The 23453-nt window shown below is 40.6% G+C and overlaps 1 protein-coding gene across 1 annotated transcript in view; it reads left to right on the top strand.

Annotated features, from left to right (window-relative positions):
* Positions 1 to 23453, top strand: part of NCKAP5 (NCK associated protein 5) — an 807957-nt gene that overhangs the window by 632410 nt on the left and 152094 nt on the right. Inside the window, exons 8-9 of the mRNA XM_023515856.1 lie at positions 8740 to 8778; positions 16487 to 16606. Of these exons, the coding sequence (XP_023371624.1) occupies positions 8740 to 8778; positions 16487 to 16606 (159 nt within the window). The remainder of the gene's footprint in view (positions 1 to 8739; positions 8779 to 16486; positions 16607 to 23453) is intronic.

The following is a 23453-nucleotide window of genomic DNA, read 5'->3' as shown; positions in this document are numbered from 1 at the left end:
TTCTATTACTTTAGCAGTGGGAATTACCAATATATGTTGTTTTTTTTTTCTCCTTATTAACCTCAGGAAAACCTTTTCCAGTAAATTCCTCTTGCTATTTCCTACCCTGTCCATTCCTCATTTCTCCCATACACTGTTCCAGAGGTTGATGGGGGGATAATAAAGAACTCCAGCTCAGATCCCAGCTATGGCATGAGTCTAGCACTGAAACATCTCCTGTCCCTTCAAACCAGACGTGGTTTCTCTCCTCTGAGTTTGGTATCACTTGGTACTGCCCCACACCAGTGGTTCTTAAAATGTGATCCCTGGACCAGTGACACCAGCCTCCCCTGGGACCTTGTTAGGAATGCAGATTCTCAGGCCCTGCCCCAAACCTACAGAATCAGAGCCTTTGGGGTGGGGCCCTGTGACCTGTGTGTCAACACGTGCTCTAGATGGTGCTGATGCACTCACCAGTTGGCGCAACTGTCCACATAGCACAGGCTACTTTGTATGAGTTACTTATATGTGGTTGAAGAACTCGCAGAACATCCCCAGAAAATTATCTAGTTACTTAACATTGGATATTTTAATTGTTTAATATTCACAGTCACACACATTGGTTACTCAAGAAAAATGGTGTTGGCAATTCTCTGTCCTTTCAGAACTTAAGAAGATCAGAATAAGCTTTACAATGTCCAAAGTTAAAAGAATCACAAAATGAATTGTCTCTGACATGGCTCAGCGTCTGATGAGGCCAGTTCAGCATCCATCACCTCTACTCCTGGAGCTCTTGGTCCAATCAAAGTTAAGGGCAAGGCAGACTAAATAGAGCAAAGGGTATTTAAAGGAACACACAGTGCCCTTGGGTCATATGTATTGATCAACGAAGTTTCACTTTAACCTCCTGCACAGAAATTCCTAAAGAAACTTCATTTGTATTCAGAAGCCAAATTTATGTGATTCACACCACAGAAACTTCTTATTTGTCACAATTCTTCCACAGCCCCCCAAACCTTCCACCAAAAAGCTCGCAACATATCATAGAAACTCATAGCCTGTTTTCTGTGGGTGCTCCATGCCTGCATACTGTAGGTTTATCCAAGTCCGTGGGACAAAATGTAAGTTTTGCCTACAAAATCATTTCATATAATGTTTCCACTGAAGACAGACATTTTAAAGGGAAAGTCCCTCTGTTCTTAATTGCAAAAATTAATGGTTGCCAAAGAGGGGGCTTGCTGCAAAAACCCCCTCTAAGCAATAGAAATGTTCTGTATTCATGAACACGGGCCCTGATTACACATGCCAGTTGTTTGGTAATTAATTGCATGAGAGTAGACAATCCATTTCTATGCGTTATAAGAAAACACTCTCAAAGGGGTAGTTGAATGTAGTAATAATGCCAGCTGGAAATTCTTTTCAAGGCTTTTTATACTAATTAGACAAACTAACAAGGTAAGGCCTCATGTAAGTTATTTCCTTGCTAGTGGGTTTCATAAAACATAGGAGTGGATAAAATGTCAGTTAAAAACGTTCTTCAATCCTTTTTGCACTGATTATTATTTTCTGGAAAATGAAAAACCTATTGAGGATTTGGGAGGGGAATGCTTTAGAATCTGAAATTCCCTCTGTGTGTTCTAATAAAAGGTTGCATTTTTTCAGAAGGAAACAGATCCACGTTCCTAGACACACACACACCCTCACTTACTGGATGCACACTTACTCCTCACCGTCCCCTCTGCTGCTCCTTAACGCGTCTCCTCGCCTTGCAGGCAAAACCAAGGATTAACTCTTGCAGCATCCTTCTTGCCTTAAACTTTGATTGGACCAAGAGCCCCAGGAACAGAGAGGCGAGGGATGCAGAACCAAGGATTAACTCGATTTCCCTTGGGAGTTTGGAGTTTTTCATGTTTAAATCTAATTCCTTAGTATAGCTGTTTGACAGTTTACGAGCAAATCATGAATTTCTATTTATGAAACTGGCCACAGTTTCTTTCAAACCAACTATACCCATGTAAAGAAGTATAATGAGGCCGGATGTGGTGGCTCACTCCTATAATCCTAGCACTCTGGGAGGTTGAGATAGGTGTATTGCTTGAGCTCAGGAGTTTGAGACCAACCTGAGCAAGGGCAAGACCCTGTCTCTACTAAAAAAATAGAAAAACTGGCCAAGCATGATGGCAGGCACCTGTAGTCCCAAAGTCTGAGGCAAGAGGACTGCTCAACCCCAAGCATTTGAGGTTGCTGTGAGCTACGATGTTACCATGGTGCTGTATCTACCTAGGGCAACAGGGTAAGACTGTCTCATACACACACACACACACACACACACACACACGTATAATGAAACACGTTAAATCATAAAATCAGTAAAATAACATCTCTGATCCCTGCTTTGCATTTAGAGAGATGCAGTAGTGTCTTATAAACCTTTATTGGCTGTTGGCCTTACACAGGCCCTGGGAGCTCAATGTTGCTCCCAGCCTGGCAGGAGAGTTGAGAGGGTTGTATAGTTATAGAGTAACGAAGTGACAGAAACTCACAGAGCCACCCAGGTGCACTGGGAACTTTGGGGACATGGAGTGCAGTCAGTAGAAGGCAGGTGAAGCCTTGGGTGGGTGAGCAGGGAAGGGTACAGAACTGGAAAGGTATCTTCAGCAGAAATAGCTCGAATAAGTGAGGTTTGAGATCCAAAAGGCAAGTACATCTCATCCTAACCTGTTCGATGGACTTACCTGGGGACCTTTAAACTCTGCTGGCTAAGTGATTCTGGTCTAAAGTAGAACCTGGACATTCAGATTTTTTCAAGTACTGCCAGGGATTGTAATATTCAGCCAAGGCTAAAAAACTTGCAATTAGATTCTCTGAGTTCTGTGTGTTAGACATTTTCAGTATTTTTCAGTAGGAGGATGAAAGCTCTGTCCCCAAGCTGAGATGTAAGGTTAGAAGAGCACGGACCTTTGTGGCAATTTTGGTGTACTGCTGATTTTTCAACAGTGTCTGAGTTAATACAAAACTATAAGCCAAAAAAAAAAAAAAAGGAAACCACATCCCAGAGTTTCTCAAAGTGCATTCCTGGGAGCCCTCCCATCTTGCCCAGAAAGATGTGTGGTGATTGCTAAAAATTCTTACATTTCACTCAGCCCTTTCCACTCATTATGTGGGGGAAGGAAATTGATGATTTTCACAGACATTCCAAAGGGAGCTTCTACACACAAAGTGGAGAAACCACCCTCCTCTTCAGACCATCAGAGCTGAGCCCAAGTCCCTACAGTCAGGGAGGATGCCAGAGTCGAGTTCCCCAATTTCCACACTTTAGAGCCCAAAGGTATGGAAAAATAGACCTTTGGATATAGCTCAGAAATAGAAAAACACACCAGAGTTTCTTCTAAACCTAGGCTAAATAAAGGTGGAAGTCAGTTGTTAAGAACAGTTTTCATCTATCCTTCTGATCCTAGACTGGATTGTGGAATCATTTCCAGGACCTTCTTATGTACATCCCCCACCTGGGCCCCACATAATCTTTAAAATTAATTTCTTGATAGACATAGATAGAAAATAACTGATGATCTCTTCTTGTTTGCCCCCAACTCTAACCACTGTGAAGCAGCACCTACACTCTCTTGCCCATTATTTCTCCAGGACCTGGAAGATTCTTGGCCCATGTTAACTGCTTTATGTATATATGTTGAAATGACTGAGTGAACGTTTCAGTGAATGGAGAATATCAGCAGGAAACTAATTTCCAAATTAGTTTTTCCCAAAATTCCACAGACATATTTAGACTAACTTTAGTTATCTTCTCAAAGATGAACTCTCATTTATTATGTGTCAGCCCCCCAAATAATCCAAAGACTAAATCATCTGGAAAAAAATACCAAGCCTCTCAAGAGACTCTGATTTTATTAGAAGAGACCACACGGACTTTGGATCAGGAAGACTGGGGTTCAGATGCTGTTACAGCCACCCTATTTTTGTGTCACACTGAGCAGTGTACTTACTTCTTTCAGTTTCTCAGTTTCTCATTTGTATCTTAATCTTATAGGATTATAAAATACAAGGTAAATTAATATAGGTACTTAGTGACATGTTTATATGTGTATATTATGTGTGCATACATGCGCATACGCACACCTTATTCCCTTACAAATAAAATTTCTTATTCTTAAACTGCTTGCTTGAAAATGCATTCTCTGGAGTTTGACTGTCCTGATTCACACTTAACATTTATGGGGCAAGGTCCTGTCATCTATCGGGTCCTGTCCTAGGTGGTGATTATGTCTATCATCTGAGGAATTTTTCACAGCTGTAGAGGTAAATAATCCCCGTTTTGTGGCTGAGAACAGTCAGGCTGTGTTCCCCTCCAGTAGATGAGATGGCAGTATACAAAATTAACATAGCCAGTTTTGTTTTTTTTAATTAAATCATAGCTGTGTACATTAATAATGTCATGGGGTACAGTGTGCTGTTTTTATATACAATTTGAAATATTTTCATCAAACTGGTTAACATAGCCTTCATGTCATTTTCTTAGTTACTGTGTTAAGACATTTATATTCTACATTTAGAAAGATTCACATGTACCCTTGTAAGGTGAACCATAGGCGTGATCCCACCAATCACCCTCCCTCCACCCATCCTCCCCCTTCCCCTCCCCTTAACATAGCCAGTTATATTAACCCAAGTCTTTGTTGTGATCTGGTCAATATTTCTCATGTTTTCCTCCAGCTACCTCAGCTCAGAAGCATAGAAAATTTCTTCAAAGCACCTTTTCAAAAACATGTGATTTTTGGCCCAGGTTTTTAAGTGACCCTGCTGATGGTGACAGTTGCTTTGCATGATGAAATAGCACATGAAAGCCTGGAGGGGAGTCCACAGGCAGGAGGAGAATCCCATCAAAGACCTTTTGAGCTGCTTATTCCCCCACCCATCACCCTGAAGCTCTGCACCCTCTGCCCCTGGCCGTGGCTGTCTTCTCAAGGTGGTGGGATCTGAATCAGTGCCCTAGTGTGGCTTCTCATTCAGTCGCAAGAACTATTTGGCAATAAAATGACAGACAGCTCCGTAGTCTCATTTCCTCCTTTTCCCTACGCCCTTCTAGGGAAGTGTGTGGAGAAATGAGGAACCCTGGAAATTTGGCCAGGAAGAAAAGCAGCCAGGCCTCAGAGGAGCCGGCTTGTCTGAGAGAATTCTTGCTGAGAAAGAAGCAGGCAATGTACTCGGGCCTTCTGCTGGGCATTTGTGTCTCACCCGCATTCCTGCTCCATCTCCTGATATTCTGAGGAAGGCATAAGGCAAGCCAAGGGCTTCAGGAAAACCAGCTTTGCTCAGTACAGCTCGAGTCCTCTGGCTCAGTCTAGCTGCCATTTTTCTTTCATTTGGGGAGGAAAGTTGGCAGGTGACACTGGAAGTGATTTGTTCTCATTAGCTGGGTATATGGGTATGTGATTATTAGCAACCCAAGTGCTTAGGGCACAATGCCAGGAGGAGGACAGAGGCCCATTTTGAGCATTATCCTGCAAGTCTGTTAGAGGTTAGAGGCACATATTCCAAACAACTGTTCTATTGATAGATCTGAGAAGTTAGTTATTAAAAATAGTAACAAAGCCTAGGACATTACCATTATAGACAATACAGAGGAAAGCATTTGAACAACCTTCCTCCTCTCCTGCAAAGAACCTTTGAGTCCTCCTGGGTAATATAACCCCATATCCATAGGTAAAGAAATAATGCATTTGTGTATCTTTGTTCAGTTTTCAGGTAAAGCAGAGAATATGCCAGAAGAAACTGTTTCAGATATAGTCTGCAAACCTATAGGGCAACTGCTTAGATTACAGATATATAACATGTGTCCTCCTGTGGGCTGTTATAGTTAGGATTTTAGTCTATGTCTCCTGTTAAATTGTGGATAGAGCCATTTTATGTGACTGCAGTTACATAGAATTGGTTTAAGTGGGAGACCAGTTGTGAGAAAGAAAAGAAAATTTTGATATTGGACAGTTTTATGAGAATGTAAATCAAATCCAAAGTTTGAGATCCAGAAGAAGTAAATTATTTATGGTATGAATTAACTTTGGTACATTGCTCCTGATTTCAACCTACATGAGTAGTTCAATTCTTCTGTTTTGTTTTGTTTTATTTGCCAACAATAAAATAGGTGACTTACAGTTTGACTTTAAATTCTTAGTTTCTTATGAGTTGGAATAAATGTATAAAAACTGAAAGATTTTCACAATTATGCTATTGGTCAATTTTATGGGCTGCATAACATTTATCACTATTGTGATCGCTTATAAATAAAGTGATAGAGGCAAAATAACAGAGCAGTTAATGAAAGAATGGTTTCTTCTGGCTTGGCGCCTATAGCTCAACCGGCTAAGGCGCCAGCCACGTACGCCTAAGGTGGCGGGTTCGAATCCCCAGCCCGGACCTGCCAAACAACAATGACGGCTGCAACCAAAAAATAGCCAGGCGCTGTGGCGGGCGCCTGTGGTCCCAGCTACTTGGGAGGCGGAGGCAGGAGATTCGCTTGAGCTCAGGAGTTGGAGGTTGCTGTGAGCTGTAATGCCATGGCACTCTACCCAGGGGGACAGCTTGAGGCTCTGTCTCAAAAAAAAAAAAAAAAAGAATGGTTTCTTTTGGTCAGTGGCAGTTCATGAGTATCCTTCTTTAACTTAAACTTCATTTAAAAATACCTAAGAAAGTCCTTTGTTTTTTACTTAATGACAACAGTGTAAATTTGGAAAGACTTCTGATGGAGAAAGAAATCCCTCTTGTGCATACAGTTTAATCAATTATGGATAATCTGATTTATTTAAAGTCATTTACTGCTTGTGGTGTGACTGCCTCCTAATCAAAAGTTGATGACAGCCTGTGTCGTAATTTTCTGAGACTTACTAGTAGCCAACTGTCATTAAGGATGTGCTGTTTTGTCAATATTGAGTCAAGAAACAATTAAGCTCCATGAAAACATTCTTACTGTATAATCTGTTGCACTATACTAGACAGGGAAATAAGTACAAATAGTTTGGCATCACCAAATGGAAAAAGAGGATGAAAATGTGTCCCTCAGTTTTTGGTTGAATGTGAGAATTACTATGATGATTAGGCATTTTTCACACTGTGTTGTACTGTCTTTTTGCCAACCTGCTACCCATTATCACTCTTTGAAGTCAAGAACCAGAGCTCAGTCCTCTAGCTTTGCAAGTAGATACTAAGACAATTGATGTTAAATAAATTCAGGAAGGAATTAATGAACCAGAAGCCCCTTAAGTCTAGGAAAGTTAGGTATTCTGACTTGGTCTTTAATGCTATCAGTGTCAGTTATCACATGAAATGTTTACAGTTTATGGATTGCTGAAAATAGACCACCTACTTTACCCGTCCACCATAATTATCAACAGTAGCTGTGTGGGTACATAGCTCAAAGGTTATATTGACGTGTGGTAGGTAGTTCTACATCAAGTGTTTGAAGTTTGCAGATGAAATAGAAATTTTAGCACAAATACATAGATGATTGGTTATCTGGAGAAAATGCCAGATCCTTGAAATACCAGGGATATGTTATGTTTTACCTGTGGCCCTTAGCTGAGATTGTGTGATATGCCTAGTCCTAAACCAGTCACTGAAAAGGAATGAAATTGCCAAGATTGGCTTAGATGAATCAAGATTCACTGCCTTGGGCTGAGGAGGAACCCAGCTTGCATTTGTGTCCTGAGCTATCTAATACCTGAGGAAAGTTGGGGTTGTTAATATATTAGTAAGGATTATATCTGCTTGTATATTAGAAGGAACTCAAACTAATGGTGACTCTTATATTTCTTTCTCACATAGAAGTTCTGTGAATAATACAGTTCCATGATATCCTCAGGACTAGGCTTGTCCTATTTTTTTGCCCAGAAATGCTAAATCTGTGACTTTAATTGTCAAGGTAGCTGCTAAAGCTCCAGCCATAACTGTAATTTGTGTCCCAGACTGGAAAAGGAAAAAGAAGAGTAAGGCCCCTTTCTCTTAAAGACTTCCTGTAAATCCAAGAGTCTGCTTCTGTCTTATTGGCCAGAACTCTGTCACATGGGGACACTTAGCTACAAGAGAGGCTGGGAAATGTACTTAAAGGTACCCAGCCAATTGGAGTTTGTTACTCAGGAAGAAAGGGGAAATGGATGTCAGAGTAAATAACTACCAGAATCTGTTACAACAGGTAGCAATGACAAGAGAATGGCATAAGTAAAGACATTGAGGTTGAAAGCAGGGCATATAGGGCATAGCCAGTTGTCCCTATTCTCGGCCATTCAACCCAGCTCTACTGCAGGTAATTTTAAGCAGTGAAATAGACAGCAAAGGAATCGGAAGGCAAGGCAGAGGACGTGGTAAATCGGCAAAGTGTAGAAACTGTGTACAGATAATTAGGATTGTGTTTTGCACTGTCATATTTTAGCCTTTTTGGAGTACTTTACAATATGAAAGTACAATATGAAAGGATATTGTTTTTCTAAATATGGAAACGTGGAAGTCAAGGTATGAATGATCTTTCAAGCCTAACCATCTTAATTAGCAACAAGGTCACCTTTGGAAAAAGCGAAATATTGCTGAGAAGAATAGGCTTATTATGAAAAGAGGCCGATCCTGGAAGTGGAGGGAAAAGGCAGTTGAGGAGCTAATTAGCTACAATAAGCTGTGGGAAACTTATGGGCAAATTAGAGTCCATACATACAAAGTTTCAGTATTATTTATGGTGACTTTTTCCTTTATTTTTTTAAGGTAGCCAACCAAGTTGTTCAAGCTCTGCTCACTCAAAAGGTAGGTCACTTTCTGGCTTTGGTCTTTTCGGGGTACTCATATCACTAGATCAGAACTCATGTTGTCAGACCTAGAAATTGTGATTGACAAATGCGATACTTTCATATTTGTTTGTGTAGGTTAAAACCATGTGGTTTTAGTCTGAAGTAACATCAATGATCAATAGAATCATGAAACTCAGACTCTTGGTGAAGTAATAGAAAGCCATTTGAAGATGAAAGATTTCCATGTACCCAGGAAGAGTAGCCGATCATTTTTAGTTAGTAAATGCAAACTTTAAATAAGTTCCTGAGTCTACCTATCCCCATAAAATGGATATCCTCTTTTGGACAGCATTAGAAATAGCAAGAGATCTTTGAGATTCGGTAAGTTATTTCATTTCTCTGAGCCTTAGTCCCTCTTTTGTAAAGTGAGGATAATAATTCCCACCCCCACGACTGCTGTGGTAATAATATGAAAGGAAGCATCTGGTGTAGTTTGTATAGGAGTCAGGTTGTGGTAATTGTAAAATAAATGGTAACTGCTGCACATGGAATTTCAAGACCTACTCCTCTGCTATCTGCCTGTTCTCTCCTTTCACACACCATGAGATCACCTTTTGGGGGCACACAGGATAAATGCAGACCATTGTTTCCCAAATTTGGCCTTTTTGATGAAGTTTATTGAATGTTTCTCATCGCTCGCCATAATGGTTTTGAGAAGCTAAATTCTTGTTCCTCAGATTTTGTTTATTTTGATTTCTCTTTCTGTGAAATGGAGACTCCTTCTCCCAAAGGAAATCTTAGATCATGCAGCATATTCAGGAGGATGCAACTAACGAGAGAAAAATAATTTATACCATTTTGGTGTTTTCGGTTGAAAATAATTTTGTTAGAGTTTAGCTGCATCTCGAGCAGATAAATAAACATTATTTTTAATTTATACTATACAAGCATTATGATAATGTTTTTCCTAGATTCCTCCCCTACTACTTCTGTCAAAATGTCATGTTCCCTTCTGTAAATAATCTTAACGTCTTCAAATTTTATACTAACGTCACATAAAGAGATTTGAGTATATTGTGTGGGTTAAAATTAGGTTCCATCATGAGCAACAGGGATCCAAAATAAGGGGTAGGGTAAATAAACTAAAATGTTAGTTCTTTCTCTTACATAAATCAGCACATAGGCAGTTAGGCACATAGGCAGCACATAGGCAGCACAGGATGGCAGGTGGCTCTGCTCATCATGTTTATGGAGTCTCTGGCTTCTGTCTTATTCCATGTGGCCCCCATTTCCCAGGTCACCTGATAGTGCAAAGTGACTCCTCTAGCTCTGGTCACCACATCCATCCTCCAATCATCAGGAAGGAAAAAGCTAAAGAATATGACGAGGGTAAAGAGTAGACACTAGGTGTCTTTTAGAGGAGACTTCCTGAAGCTTTCATGCATCCCGGCTTCCTTGAGCAGACGTTAGTCACACAGCCATACCCAACAACGCTGGCAAAGAAGTCTTTGTTCTGGGTTTGTGCCCAACTGAAAACTGATTGTCACATTAATGTGAAGAAAGTGAGAAACAGGTACTGAAAAACAACTTGCAATTTCTGCTGCAGCATTTTCGAATGCCTTTCCTTTTTCAAAGGCTTTAATTTCTCGATTATTTTCCTCCTGTTGGAAAGTCCATGCTCATTTAATCACAAACCTAAGTCAGGAAGGAAGCAGGCATTGCAGCTCCGTGTGCGACTGCAGAAAGACTTCTTAACACCTGTCTTTTTAATGGTGCCTCAGGAAAGAGACAAGGAAGCTGTCTAGTACAATAAAAAGGAAAACGGGACCCTTCAGGTCAGCCACAAAAAATAGCTACACAAATCCAAATAATAACTAGTAAACAGATAAATCTAGCTGGGTACAGTTAAGCAGTAAGACACAGAAGGCCACACTGCCGTGAGATAGCGCACCTCAGGGACACCACGAGGCAGGAAGAGTCGCGGGGCCTTTCGGAGAGTCCAGAAGAATCACGTTCTGCAGAATTGTGTGCCTGCAAGGGTTTATAGGGGCTGTAAAATGACTTCCAAAAAAACTAAAATTTCTTTGTAATTAAGACCACAATATAGGAAATAAGATGTACTCCAAATGCAGATGAGGGAACAAATTCTAAAGAGGGACGTAGATGGCACAGAGAAACACAGAAAATCATGAGTGATTTATTCTAGTCACAAAAAAATCCTTGAGGTAAAATTACAGGCATAACCGTGCAGCTTTAGAATATATCATTTGTTATGACGCAGAAGCAAATCTGTCATGGGTTCAGCTCTTCACTGGGCAACAGAGGAGCATTTCTCATGACATACTGTGAATCGGCCCAGACAGGCATCCTGCAGGAGTAGCATCTACCAGTACTGATAGGAAAAAATGGATTTCCATAAGTTTAGCAGCTCCTGTTAAATGGACAGATGCTGTCCTATGTCTGGCAATTCAGTTTATCTCAAAAATCTGTAGATTTCCTTAAGAGAGCAGACTCTACTCCCTTAGATCAATAATGCTAAAATGACAATATTAAACCCAGCTCCCTTCCCATTATGCCTCCAAATCATAGGTCCAAGTCTACAAGTGCAAATGAAATCAATATTTCAGGCTAAACCCGTATTTTTGCCTGAAATATGTTTTATCTTTATTATATCAATTACACTTGCTGATAATGTAACTCTCCTAGGTTTTTCAGTGGCTTTTGTTCTGTGTTGGTTTTTTTGTTTGCCACTACCACCAAACTTGGAAGGAAAGCATTTTCCCATAGTTAATTTCTCCATATCAACAATCTCAGTCTTATTTGCACATCCTTTGGAATAACCAAATATTCATATGGTATTTTTTCTTAACCATAATGGAGTAAGCCTGGTATAAGTAGTACAACAATTTGGATAGAACTAGAAAACATTTTGTAACTTGTAGCTGTAAGAACTCCAAAGCATTATATATTTCCCTCATAGGAGGGGCAGTCGGACCATCTTTGTCCCCTTAAGTCACAATGCTGCACGTATGATCTGGTTCCTGAAGAGCTTTTGTTTATATTTACTGAGCACTTACAAGCAGTCAGACCCCATATCCAGCATGTTAAATGCATTAAGTCATTTTGGTCTCACTGCAGACCTGTGAGGTAGGACTAAGAAAATAATTTGCCCATAATTCCAGTTGCTTGGCACCAGCAGAGCCTGCACTGTAACCTGTGGTTGCTGCACTGCAAACCACAGGCTCTGAGATCCATTCTGTTGTTTACTGTTTTTCTCCACTGTGGTTGGTAGGACAGAGAGAGAAGCCATGACAATCAGCATACAGGTTGAAATCCAATGGTTAGATAATATGCTTGCAGCTAATAAAACAAAAGGGCAAGCGACTTCCTAAGACCATTGCGGGACTTTTCTAGTAAGAAGAACTTTCAGGTTCTGACATGCGTAGAGTAAAACTGACCATAAACTTGGAGTCAACCTTTCTCCCAAGCAATCGTATTTGGAACCCTAGAATGTCATAATTGCCAGGGACCTTAGCAAGCCTTTAATCCTGAGATTATCAGCTAACTTTGGTAATGGACTCAGTTCACCAAAATTCTGTGAAGTGTTTAGCCATTACCCAGATTAAAAATGATTTAATCTGGGTGGCGCCTGTGGCTCAGTGAGTAGAGTGCCGGCCCCATATACCAAGGGTGCAGGTTCAAACCCAGCCCCGGCCAAACTGCAACCAAAAAATAGCTGGGTGCCTGTAGTCCAAGAGAGTTGCCTGAGTCCAAGAGCTGGAGGTTGCTGTGAGCTGTGACACCACGGCACTCTACCAAGGGCAACAAAGTGAGACTCTGTCTCTAAAAAGAAAAAGATTTAATCTGAAGGCCTTGAGGATGAAGGCTTGTAATACTCAGTTTGCCACAGGATTTGCCTCTTCCTGTGCATTGTTCTAATTCAGTCACACATTTGTGTCACCTGGTTGCCTTTTTAGGTATTTCTTGTTAAGCACCTGGTCAGTCTGAAATGCAACCAGCCATTTCCAGAAATAGCTTTTCTTTTTACAGAAGTCTTAATGCTTATGATAGAGATAGGCATGTATCAGAAAACTACTGAGAAGGGATGTGATCAGAAAGGCTGGTGGGTTTGGTGGCCATTAAACTCCAGGGAAGGAATAACATGGCAGCTGACAAGCCATCCCATGAAGCAGGTGAGACATCAGGCCCAGTTTTGTGTAGCGCCTTAGTTTATAGGTGAGGAGCCTGAAGCCTAATTGGAATAAACCACTTCAAGGTTAATGCCCAGGCCTTCTCCAACCCCAAATCCAGTGTGTTCTCATGATAGACACTGCCTCTGAAATTTTGGGCATACCACTGTAATATCAGTTTTACTTGATAAAATCAGTTTTAAATAATTTTCAACAGTACTCAAGTGGTAACATCAGTATATGTCCTGTGTATAAGTAATCAATGTTTTCTCAAATTTACTTACACCTGATGCTAATAATAGTTTTACTCTTAAGTACATAAAGTAACTATACACCCTTGGTACTTACAGCAGTGGTTTTAGAATCTTTTTTAGCCCAAGTGCAGGTGATACTTAGCAGGATTGCGGTGGATCCTCTGGGGAAGTGGTGGTTTGGGATCATTAAGATGACCAGAGGCCACTTAGACTAGTGTGTCGCCTTGCTCAGTGTGGTTTGCTCTCTCTCACCTTCAGCTACCGTGCCTTAGCAGTCCCTGCTGCTAACGGATAATGACGTGCACAGCGCCAGGAAAACAGGTCTGGCTATTTTTTTTAACTTCAGATTAAATGTAGTCAGATCTTTGGCATTCTTTCCCCCATGATAAAACGATACCATCATGCTGTCTTTTTCATATTAGAAGAATTAACCCTATATTTTCAGTGAGTCCTATTTTTTGAGAGCTATGACCTGTTAGCAAGGTCTGTTTCTTTCTTAGAAGAAAAAGGTTTGTGAGGGAGGGCAGATGGTCCCGGTCCTCCCGAGAGCCAGAATTCTAGACTGTGACATCTAACATGGGGAGACTTTCGTTTCTAAAGTCTTACTGGGGGACAAGGCTAGGTCTTGCCTCTGTAACAGACAGAGTAGCTGCTCTTGTGCATGTTCTGTGTTACAACATCTTGGGAAGCTGCCCTCAGTTACAATCCACAGCTTGATTGAAGAGAATGAGAATATTATAAAACAATGCAAGCAATTATTTTCTGTCTACGGGATTTAGCTCATTTAAGTTACTGACTGTAAGACCAATGTCCCATGTCTAAAGCCTTCCATCTCCCCTCTGCCACGTGCTGAGTTGGACAAGGCAACCAGTGATGAACAGAGAGTTCTCAGGGTCAATAACTTGTGTGCCCACGAATGAACTTTTGCCTTACCTTCAATAATAGTAACAGCCGTTGAAATTTGGGTTCTCGTATAAAAACTCTATAGAGCATGTTGATTTATTTCATTCCTTTTTTTTTCTCCTTTACCCATCTGAAGAACTTATCTGGTTATTCTGTTTTGCTGCTAAAAATTGTGGTTTCTGGAGCTTTTAGGTCCCCTTTTCCCTTGCAAATCCACACTCTGTGCTTCTGTTTCCATATCCTCACCTTGCAAATGAGAGTGATTGTGTTTTCCCACCCAATAGGTACTATTAATATTTATCTACCTCACAGTCAAGTTTTATTAATTACTTAATTAGCAGTACTGAAAACAATTAGTGTTTGGGAACCAAAAGTGTTATATACATGCTAAGAACAAAAATTAGCGTAAGTAAGACACAGAGAGAAATTGAATTCTAAATAAAGAAAACACATTTAGGCTTTTAATTTGAGCAGTGGGTAGGCCCCAGATGGCCTCTACCAAGTGATGTGTGTACCAGCAAGAAAAAAGGCACACGCCTGTCTCTACTCTCTTAGATCTTTCACCCATGTGCCTCATTCCAAACCTGGCATTTCTTCTGTTTGGATTTGTAGGGACCAAGTGGTTGAAAGCATAAGCTTTACCCATTTAACAAAGGTGAGGAAAGTAGAAACTGTGTGGTGGGGCACATGTTGGCCTGTTTCTTCAACTCGTTTAAATAGAAGTAATATTCCTGGACATCATGAGGCATGCTCAGGCAGAACCTCAGAAGCTGGATCTCTCTAGCTTCAAAGTTAGTTTGATGCAAGTTAGTTTGATGAACAGGCCCACTCCCTTCTGTGACTGCTATTTAGACCTGGGGGGGTGGTCACAACTGTTGACTGGTGCCCTCACTTGCCTGCAAAGTATTAAGTAAAGCCAATAATATCCCCGTGTCAGAATAACAGAAATCTGCAAACTACAACTATTGGGAAAGTTAAACTCTCTTTATTTCACCAAGAGTAGAATTTGTCATCATAATCCCCTTTAGCAAAATAATTGCAAATGCTTATTAAGCTCCTACATAATGTGACGCTCTGCTGGGTGACAGAATAAAAAGAGCATAAGGACAATATACTTGTGTGGTTGTTTCTTTCTGCATCCTCTTGTGCTTGCCTGGTGAGAAACATGTCCTGTAATTGACAAGGTAAGTCCAAAGCACAAGAGATAAAATGAATACAAAGTAGTATATGCTGAGGGTCATAGAAGGGGCATTGAGGGCTGACTGGAGTTCAGAAAGGAGGCAGGCCTCAGAGGATGCCAGGCAAAGTGTCATCAAGGAGGTGTTATGGCTTGAATCAGATGTCAGTCAAAGTGCCTAAGGTGGACTGGAAGAGGGAGGTGGGGAAGGAGGAAAAGCATAGTGGAGGAGGGGAGCAGATGGCAGGAATGAATAGTTTTGCAGAACAACAAGCCAGGCCTTTGTTCTCTGCACAGTGAGAACAGAAGACTTAAAATCAGGAAATAGTGAAAGATAAAGTTTGAAATGGAGAATAGGGTCAGCTTCCTAAGAACCTTGAATTTGGGCTTTATTCTACTGAGTCTATCTTGAAACCCCATCAAAGAGGGTATGGACATTTAAGTACCACAAGTACCTTTATCACGGTCAGTTTGGAAGGCAGTTCCCCTGGGTCACCTTCCTCCTAGGAGCTGGGGAAAAGGTCTCTGGTGTTTGAACTAGTCAAAAGAGCTGCTCCAAAAGGATGCCAGCCAGGGTAGGGTTACTGTGCTTCTTCCCCAGAACTGAGACCAAAATGCCCCAGAAGATATGGAAATCTGCTGGTTCAGAGGACGTGCAGCCTTTTGAAAGCATTCACTTTGGAGAGTTACTTGTCTCCCACGAAAGGCCTCACTGACTATCAGCCACAGAGCCAAGAATTTCAACTTGTTTCCACAAATGGCTATGAAAGGCTCCATCAAAAGTGATAGTTTCTTTAGTTCATCAAATTTCTATTCACTGCAAAAACATTGTTATTGTCCTTGTGGTTTGAGCTTTATGATTGCTTTTATGAAGACAGTGAAAAGGCGATATATATAGGTGGAAACTTAAATTGACTTTGTATCGCTAAGATTTACTGTCTTCAAAAATAGCATGCTAGATTAATGCATTTCTGATTTCAAGGTGCTTTTTTGAAAAAATTGGTCTTCCTTGCACATAATAATTCTATCAGACCATGGTCTGTGGGAGAAAACGCTTTGTGTGATTTATTTCTGGGACCTTTGAAGAATAAAAATACTATTTTCTACTAATGTATCTGAAAAATCATATAAAATATGGTGATAATATGCAAAGACATCTTTCAGTTATAGACTTTTGACCCTTCCCCTTGTTTCTTGTAGGATCTAAGGGAAGAATGTGTAAAGTTGAAAACAAGAGTGTTTGATTTGGAACAACAAAACCGAACGTTAAGCATCCTGTTCCAACAGCGTGTCAGACCAACTTCTGATCTGCTCCTGCAGGTATGTGTTTGTCTGGAAAACTGGCTTTGCTACTGAAATGCTATTGATAGGAACTTACGTAAGTGCAGAAGTTACCAGTGTCTCCGTGAGCAAGGCACGGTGCATCAGAACCCCAGTTCTTTCTTCTCTCAGGAGATATCATTAAAAATGAACATCTCCTAAATTCTTGACTTTTTAAAGCTACATGCAGATAAAGAAATGCACCGACGGAGAATGTCTGGGTAAAAGGGACACTCAGAAGAGTTCTCTGGGAAACTAAGTAGAAGCATGGAATGGAGTTAGGAAATAATTGATTGCTCTGGAGCCGGTATTAATAATCTTGCATTCTGTGATAAGCAAGGAAAAGTTTTATGCAGCACCAAAGCACATTTTTTTTTTATTTCAAACTCTTTATTAATCAAAAATAAGCTGGGGTTTGTTTTCTTTTCATATCTCTCTCTTTGCAGACTTTCTCCTCACAACACATTTCTTGTATTCTATCTCAGTATTTTTACAGGTTGTCTTTGTCTAAGTGCTCTCGCTGAACTCTGGTTTTACTTGCCTTCATGACACAGAAAGTTGTGAAGCGTCAAACCATTTGGATCATTTTGAAGCTGTTTGTGGCAAAGCACTAGAGAATAAGTTCCACTCCAGGGAAACACATGAATTGGGAGAAGGGGCTGGAGGACTGACCTTTGCTGTTTCTGATTTTTTTGATCCGATTAATGTGTATATTTGCTCAAACAAGCTCCCTGGAGCTTCCCTTGGAGGCTTTCTGAGGCTGAGAGCTGTCAAAGGCTGCGCTGAGGTTTCACAGGGCAGTGTGCAGTATACAAAGAAAAGGGTAAGCTACTGCTGCTTGGTCTGATCGCCTGAGAGGAAGGTCCTTCTCCACCCTCTGATCCTCAAGATGGCAGTTAGCATTGTAACCTCTAGCCATGGAGGGCTGTTTAAATTTTAATTTTAAAAAATTTAAATTAAGTTCCGTGTCCAACTAGCTACATTTCAAATGTTCAAAAACCATATGTAGCCAGCAGCTTTTGTGTTGGACAGTGCGTAAGTGAAATATTTCCATCAACACAGAAAGCTATCCTGGACAGAATTTTTCCAAATGGTCGAGACTGTGTTGCCAATTTGCCCTGTCAATTTTGGCGTAAACATCTTAGGAGTCCTCGGAGACATAATGGGAAATTGCAATTCATTTCAGAGAAAGAAAGATGTTTGGTAAAGCTAAACATCAAAATGTAATTTGCCCCCAAATTAAAATAAAACAGTTCTCTGAATTACAAAATAGATCTCATCTCAAATTAATTTCCTTTCTGCTTTATCTGTTGGAAAATAATTCATAATTTATGACTCAAAAATTGTGTAGGGGGGGAGTAATCTATCTCCATTCGGTGTCCTGATCTTGACACCAAAAATGTTTGTCATAGGGGATTTTGTATTTATAAAAAGTTGTGTTGCTTTTACAATCTCATAATCAAGATCCAATATTATAATTACTTTTAAAAGCTGCTGCATGTTTATGAATTTTTCTGTTTTGCCTAGTTTAACTTGCAGTTTTTCTGGAAGGATGTTTAAGGATCTGCATTCCCTGTTTGTGAATCATGATAATTTATTTGCACAGTAAACACATATGTGGCAGATATTTAAGCTTTTACACTGGCTGTCACAAATTTCGTAAATCCATACCCCAATGGCAAGGGACGATATGCATGCTAACAGGAGAACTCTAGAGTTTATTCATCGGGTGTTTTCAGCCGACATACTTTATATTCCTCCCCAAATAGTCCTCACTTACAGGAGCTATTCTAATTTAAATAATATTTATAAAAAAGGGACTGTTAATAGTGCTGTGAAGAATAATGATAGAAAATGGGACGCTTGCCCTCTAACATCTTAGAGCTCACAATCACAGAGGAGGACGCTGGCTTCTCAAGTAGTCCGTTAATTATTTCTCTTGTGGCTTTTCGTTTTCTGGTGGTACTTTGGGGTTTAACTGAGAAACAAAGACATACCATGGAGCTGAAATAAAAGCAATCTGAGCTTGGTTTATGGATGCTTAGTAATTGTTTGTTGAATGGAATAAATGAATAAATGATAAATCATTCTTCAAGTTGGGAGGTTATTTTGCATAAACCTATGCCTCACCTCTTTTAATAACGTTGTGCTGTCTTATGTGGATTCTTGGACACTATGCAGCCATGTGGGTCCAGCCCAGTCTGTTTAAGTATGTGGCAAGCGTATGCAGCACATCTCCCAGTGTGCACTTGGACCCAAGTATTATGGATGCTGTAGTGGCTTCCGTGGACTTGCAGATTCAGTATAGCACATTTCTAAGTAGTTTTTTGCGTGTCTTAGAAAGCCGTGTTGGTATTATCTGCTGAGTACAGCCCAATGGTTCTCTATGATCCAAATATAGACAGAAGAGCTTTAACACTTTTGTTATTTGGACAAATTGTAAATGGTAGAAAAGAAAATATAAGTACTAGTCAACTCCTTGTACCTTGATTATAGGAAATGAGAAGTTATCATGAATGTCATTTAGCAAATCATTATGTAGGAGAAACAGAAAGAGGATAGCTCTGTGGATTAATTGACAGATTGTGGTAAATTTAAGAAAGGTAGCCATGTCCATGAGGGAAAGAAAATAAAGGCCTAACCTTAAAATTAAAATTTTAAGATTGACAAAAAACTCCTTTACTGATTCCAGTTCCTAGAATGATGTCTCTGGGACGATGGGTGATAACAAATCATATTTAAACCTCTTCGCCTCTCCCCTCACCCCCCTCCCAATTAAAATCAATAATTAGGCCCAAATTCCAAAGAATGGAGAAGCCTGCATAGAAAATAAATTCTGAAAGTAAGGCTCTTACAGGGACTGGTGCCTCTAACTAATCACATTTTAACCTAATTGGCCAGATTAACCAATGCTCACCGTTTCCTCTTATAGACCACGCTAAACAACACGCTCACCTGTGGGTGGGGGCTGTTCATCCCTATCATAGAATATTGGCAACTTTCCGCTAAGTGTCTGTTTCTCTTGGTGAGGTGAATGCTAACCAAGCAATTGTTACATTTGTAACTCAGTAGTCTCACATACTACTTTAATGGTAATTATGTAATTAAAACAGTTTTAATCAATTTTATATGTATTACATAAACCAATGTACTATGATGTAAAAAGAAGATTATTTATGTAAAACAAAGATGGATGTCCAAAGCCTTCTATAAAGGTAAGCTGCTAAAAATAAAAAAAAAAATGTGGTGATTTAAATTAAAATAGGTGCCTAACTATAAAAAAAAACTGTGGGAAACCAGGCATTATATTGAAAGTAGAGGGAGTCTTCATGCAAACTTTTCTTCAAATGGTTGTACGTTCTATTCCATTGTTGAGAAGAAAAACTAGAAATCACAGACAATGCACAAAGTATATATTTGATACCCCCCCAAAAATAATATAAGATTCTGATGATAGGAACTCTAGGCAAAGAAGCAGATTTGGCCCTACAAAAAATGTTATGTAACAAATTCATAATGGTTTCCATGTTTAAAATACTGTCCCACGATCTTTATAGCATTTACCAATTTAGTTTCTACTGCAGTCCTGTGGGGTCGGCCTCTCATTACACTCATTTTACCTTGACAGAGAGAGCAGAGCAAGGATTTAAACATGAAAACTTAGGGAAATTGAGTCCCCTTCTTATACCTCCCTTTAGTGCTCCCCCTGCATCAGAATGAGCACAAGGACCATTTTTCTGATACTCTACTCTAAGTGACATTTTAATTAACAGGCCACCTGTGACCAAGTTCGATCAGAAGGCTTCCCCAGTGCAATAATCCTACAAAGGCCGCCATGTTTACACGTTTGTGAAACGTGGAATCTAAGATTTTCTCTTCCCTGTATGTTCTGTCTTTGTCACATTTTGAACACCTGGTTATCATTATCCTGCTAGGACATTAGTCTTACGTTTTCAGCCTAAGACAGTTTTTTCTTTTATTTTTCATCTGCTATTTCAAAGGGTCTTTCTACCCATACCCTTAGGCTAAGATTGGAAGAAAAGAGTGTTACACTGTCGATTATTCCCATAAACAGTACAGGGCCTGACAGCTTAGAACCAAGGTGCAAAACTTTGCTGTCCCTTCTTTGAGTGCTGACTTCTTTTGTTTTTGCTAGTGTTTTACATTGTGATTTCTGATGAGATGAGAAATTTATTGTTCCTCTGATTTATTTTTTTTCTCCTCTAAGGCTTTATTTCAAAGTGTGTATCCGTCCATGTGTGTGATTTAGCAGGACACTGCACACTCACTTCTCCTCCTGTTCACAAGGAGTGCCTCCCTCTCTGAGATCCAGCCTGATTCCACCACCCATCAGGAGTCATCCAGGGTCATAGCAGTTGGCACTGAACTCCCTTGCTGGAGTTCACGTACTATTGGTGACTTACTGCACACAAGTAGGTGGTTCATGCCCCACACAGAGTTATGGAATTCTAGCTTCCCGTGGGAGGGGGACCGTCTGGTGCAGCCCAAGTATCCAGGGATTTCTTATTAACTTTTCATTTCAACTCAGTAGTAATCTCTTTGAAAACAAGAGTTATGCTCAATGTTACTTTTTACCCACCCAGATGCTATCACTCTTCATAGTATGTATTAGGCATGTACTGGTTGATGGCTTAACATTTAATTATATACATCTTTTTTTTTTTTTTTTTGCAGTTTTTGGCTAGGGCCGGGTATGAACACGTCACCTCTAGTACATGGGGCCAGCATCCTATTCCTTTGAGCCATAGGCACTGCCCTAATTATATACATCTTTTTCCTGAGATTTAGTTTGGTGGAAAAATGTCCCTTAGAGTAAAGTATCAGAAAAATGGTCCTTGTGCTCAATTCATGTCCAATGCAGGGGAGCACCAAGTGGAGTTAAAAGAAGGGGACTCGGTTTCACCAAGGTTTCATGTTCAAATCCTTGGAATGAAATTATAGGTCTCTTGGTGACATGAGCATAGCTGCTTCTGTCCACTTACATGTATTTTTATACCAACCCAGATCAAATCTAAGTGCCCAATTTATACATTTTTAATTCTTTTATTTATTTCTGAGAAGCAGAGATTTGTAGGCATTTGCCCTCTTTGCTGTCTTTGAACTTGTCGTTGAGTAATGAATACAGCCACACAGGACTATGCGGAACTAAGAAATCAGTTGAAGCATCAACTGGAAGCGTCTTCTCTAGGATATTTGGTCATTCAGAGGAACTGGAAGATGTCAGCCATATTATATGTTTTAATTGCGTATATTTTGCTTTTCAAAGCATCTGTCTGTTGGGTACTTTTAAATAGAGATAGCTGAAATGCAACAAAGGACGAAAAGTAGAAGAAATCCTGAAGAGGGCACTGGATGGTGAGACCAGCAAGGGAGGAGGAGGGAAGTGAGAGAAGACGAGGGCTAGGGTAGGACACAGATTCTTAACTTTTAGTGATGGAAGCTTTTGATCTGATTGATCATGGCCTCTCTGGGGCCACAGGTAAGAATGAATCCAGAGAAGAAGCAGAGAATCTACGCACAATCATAATGTCTGCCTGGCTTCCCATGTTGCAGGGGTATAAGTTGAGTTTCCCTGCAAGTTTCTGGAATTGATTGGCTTCACCCCTTGGCTGCTGGTTTGTGCCTCACGCAGGCACCCCCGGTTCTGCCCTGCACTCTGGGTGTCTAACTTAGAATGACCTACAGGGAAGCCCGCCAATGCTTCAGCCTGAGTGACGCTGGGCCCAGACAGCAGAGTATCCGCCGGCAGTGATTCTACCATCCTGTGTCATCAGAGAACTCCAGGGGCTGTGGGTTTGGGTCAGACATGAAAGCGTTCCGACAATGTGTAGCAGGGCTCCTGCACTAAGATCTGGAAAGGATCTTAACTTGTCAGAGGTACAGAAAGTGTTCCCTAAGAGGGGTAAGGGGCACTTTGGAAGATCACAGGGTTCCTACAGGGCAGGGCTTTCAATGATGAGATGTGACATGTGAGGTTGGTTTGGGATTAAACAAGAGCTGCACAGAGTATGTGAACAAATGGTCAGGGTCATGGCCAGGCAAGACTTTCCTTCTTCATAACACAAGACGCTCTATAGACTTGCTACAGCCTCATTTTTCTTTTTTCTTTCTTTTTTTTTTTCCTCTGACACAGATACTTAACTTCACCCGAGCAGAAATACTTTCATTCCAGAAGCATGACATCGGTTTTTCTTCAGCTGTTGCACTTTGTATGTCATTTCTCTGTTCACCCCCACTCTTCTTCACAAAGCTGGAACACCCAAAGCATGTTTGTGCTGAGGACTCAGCAGTAAAATGTGTTTCCCAGCACCTGCAGTCCATCTGCAGTGAAGCCTGAAGGTGAAAATCATGTGCTCACAGGCATGTGGGAGGCTGGAGGGGTGGGGGCCTTGGGGAAGGCTGCACAGAGGAAGCCCTGCCTCCCTGTGCATCGGGTGGGAAATGCCGACCAAAAGGAGCGCCTTACACAAAGGCAAGAGGAAGATCTCTCTTCCTCCACCGGGCTTCCAAATCCATATGCTTTGTGCTCCTGCATCAAGATCATAACCCCTCCCCCTATCTCTTACACATATCCTGCTCCTGACATCCCAGCCATCCCAGCAGGTGCCCATAATGTTACTTTGTAGGTATGCTACAACTCTTTTTTAATACATAATTGCTCTTCATTCTCACAGCAATTAAGGGCTGTATTTCTTTTCACAAGACCCAGAGCTCAGCAGTCCACCCATCACGACTAAATGATGAGTTTACCACAAGCATTATTACAGCAGCCATGTGGTCTAAGGAGACCAACATATGATTCCTACTCTTTACTGGCTTTCTTTGG

Source organism: Otolemur garnettii, unplaced genomic scaffold (assembly GCF_000181295.1).
Source record: "Otolemur garnettii isolate 467f Iridium unplaced genomic scaffold, OtoGar3 scaffold00080, whole genome shotgun sequence".
Lineage (NCBI taxonomy): Eukaryota > Metazoa > Chordata > Mammalia > Primates > Galagidae > Otolemur > Otolemur garnettii.
Note: the sequence above shows the minus strand (reverse complement) of the source record. Positions and strands in the feature narration are given on the sequence as shown.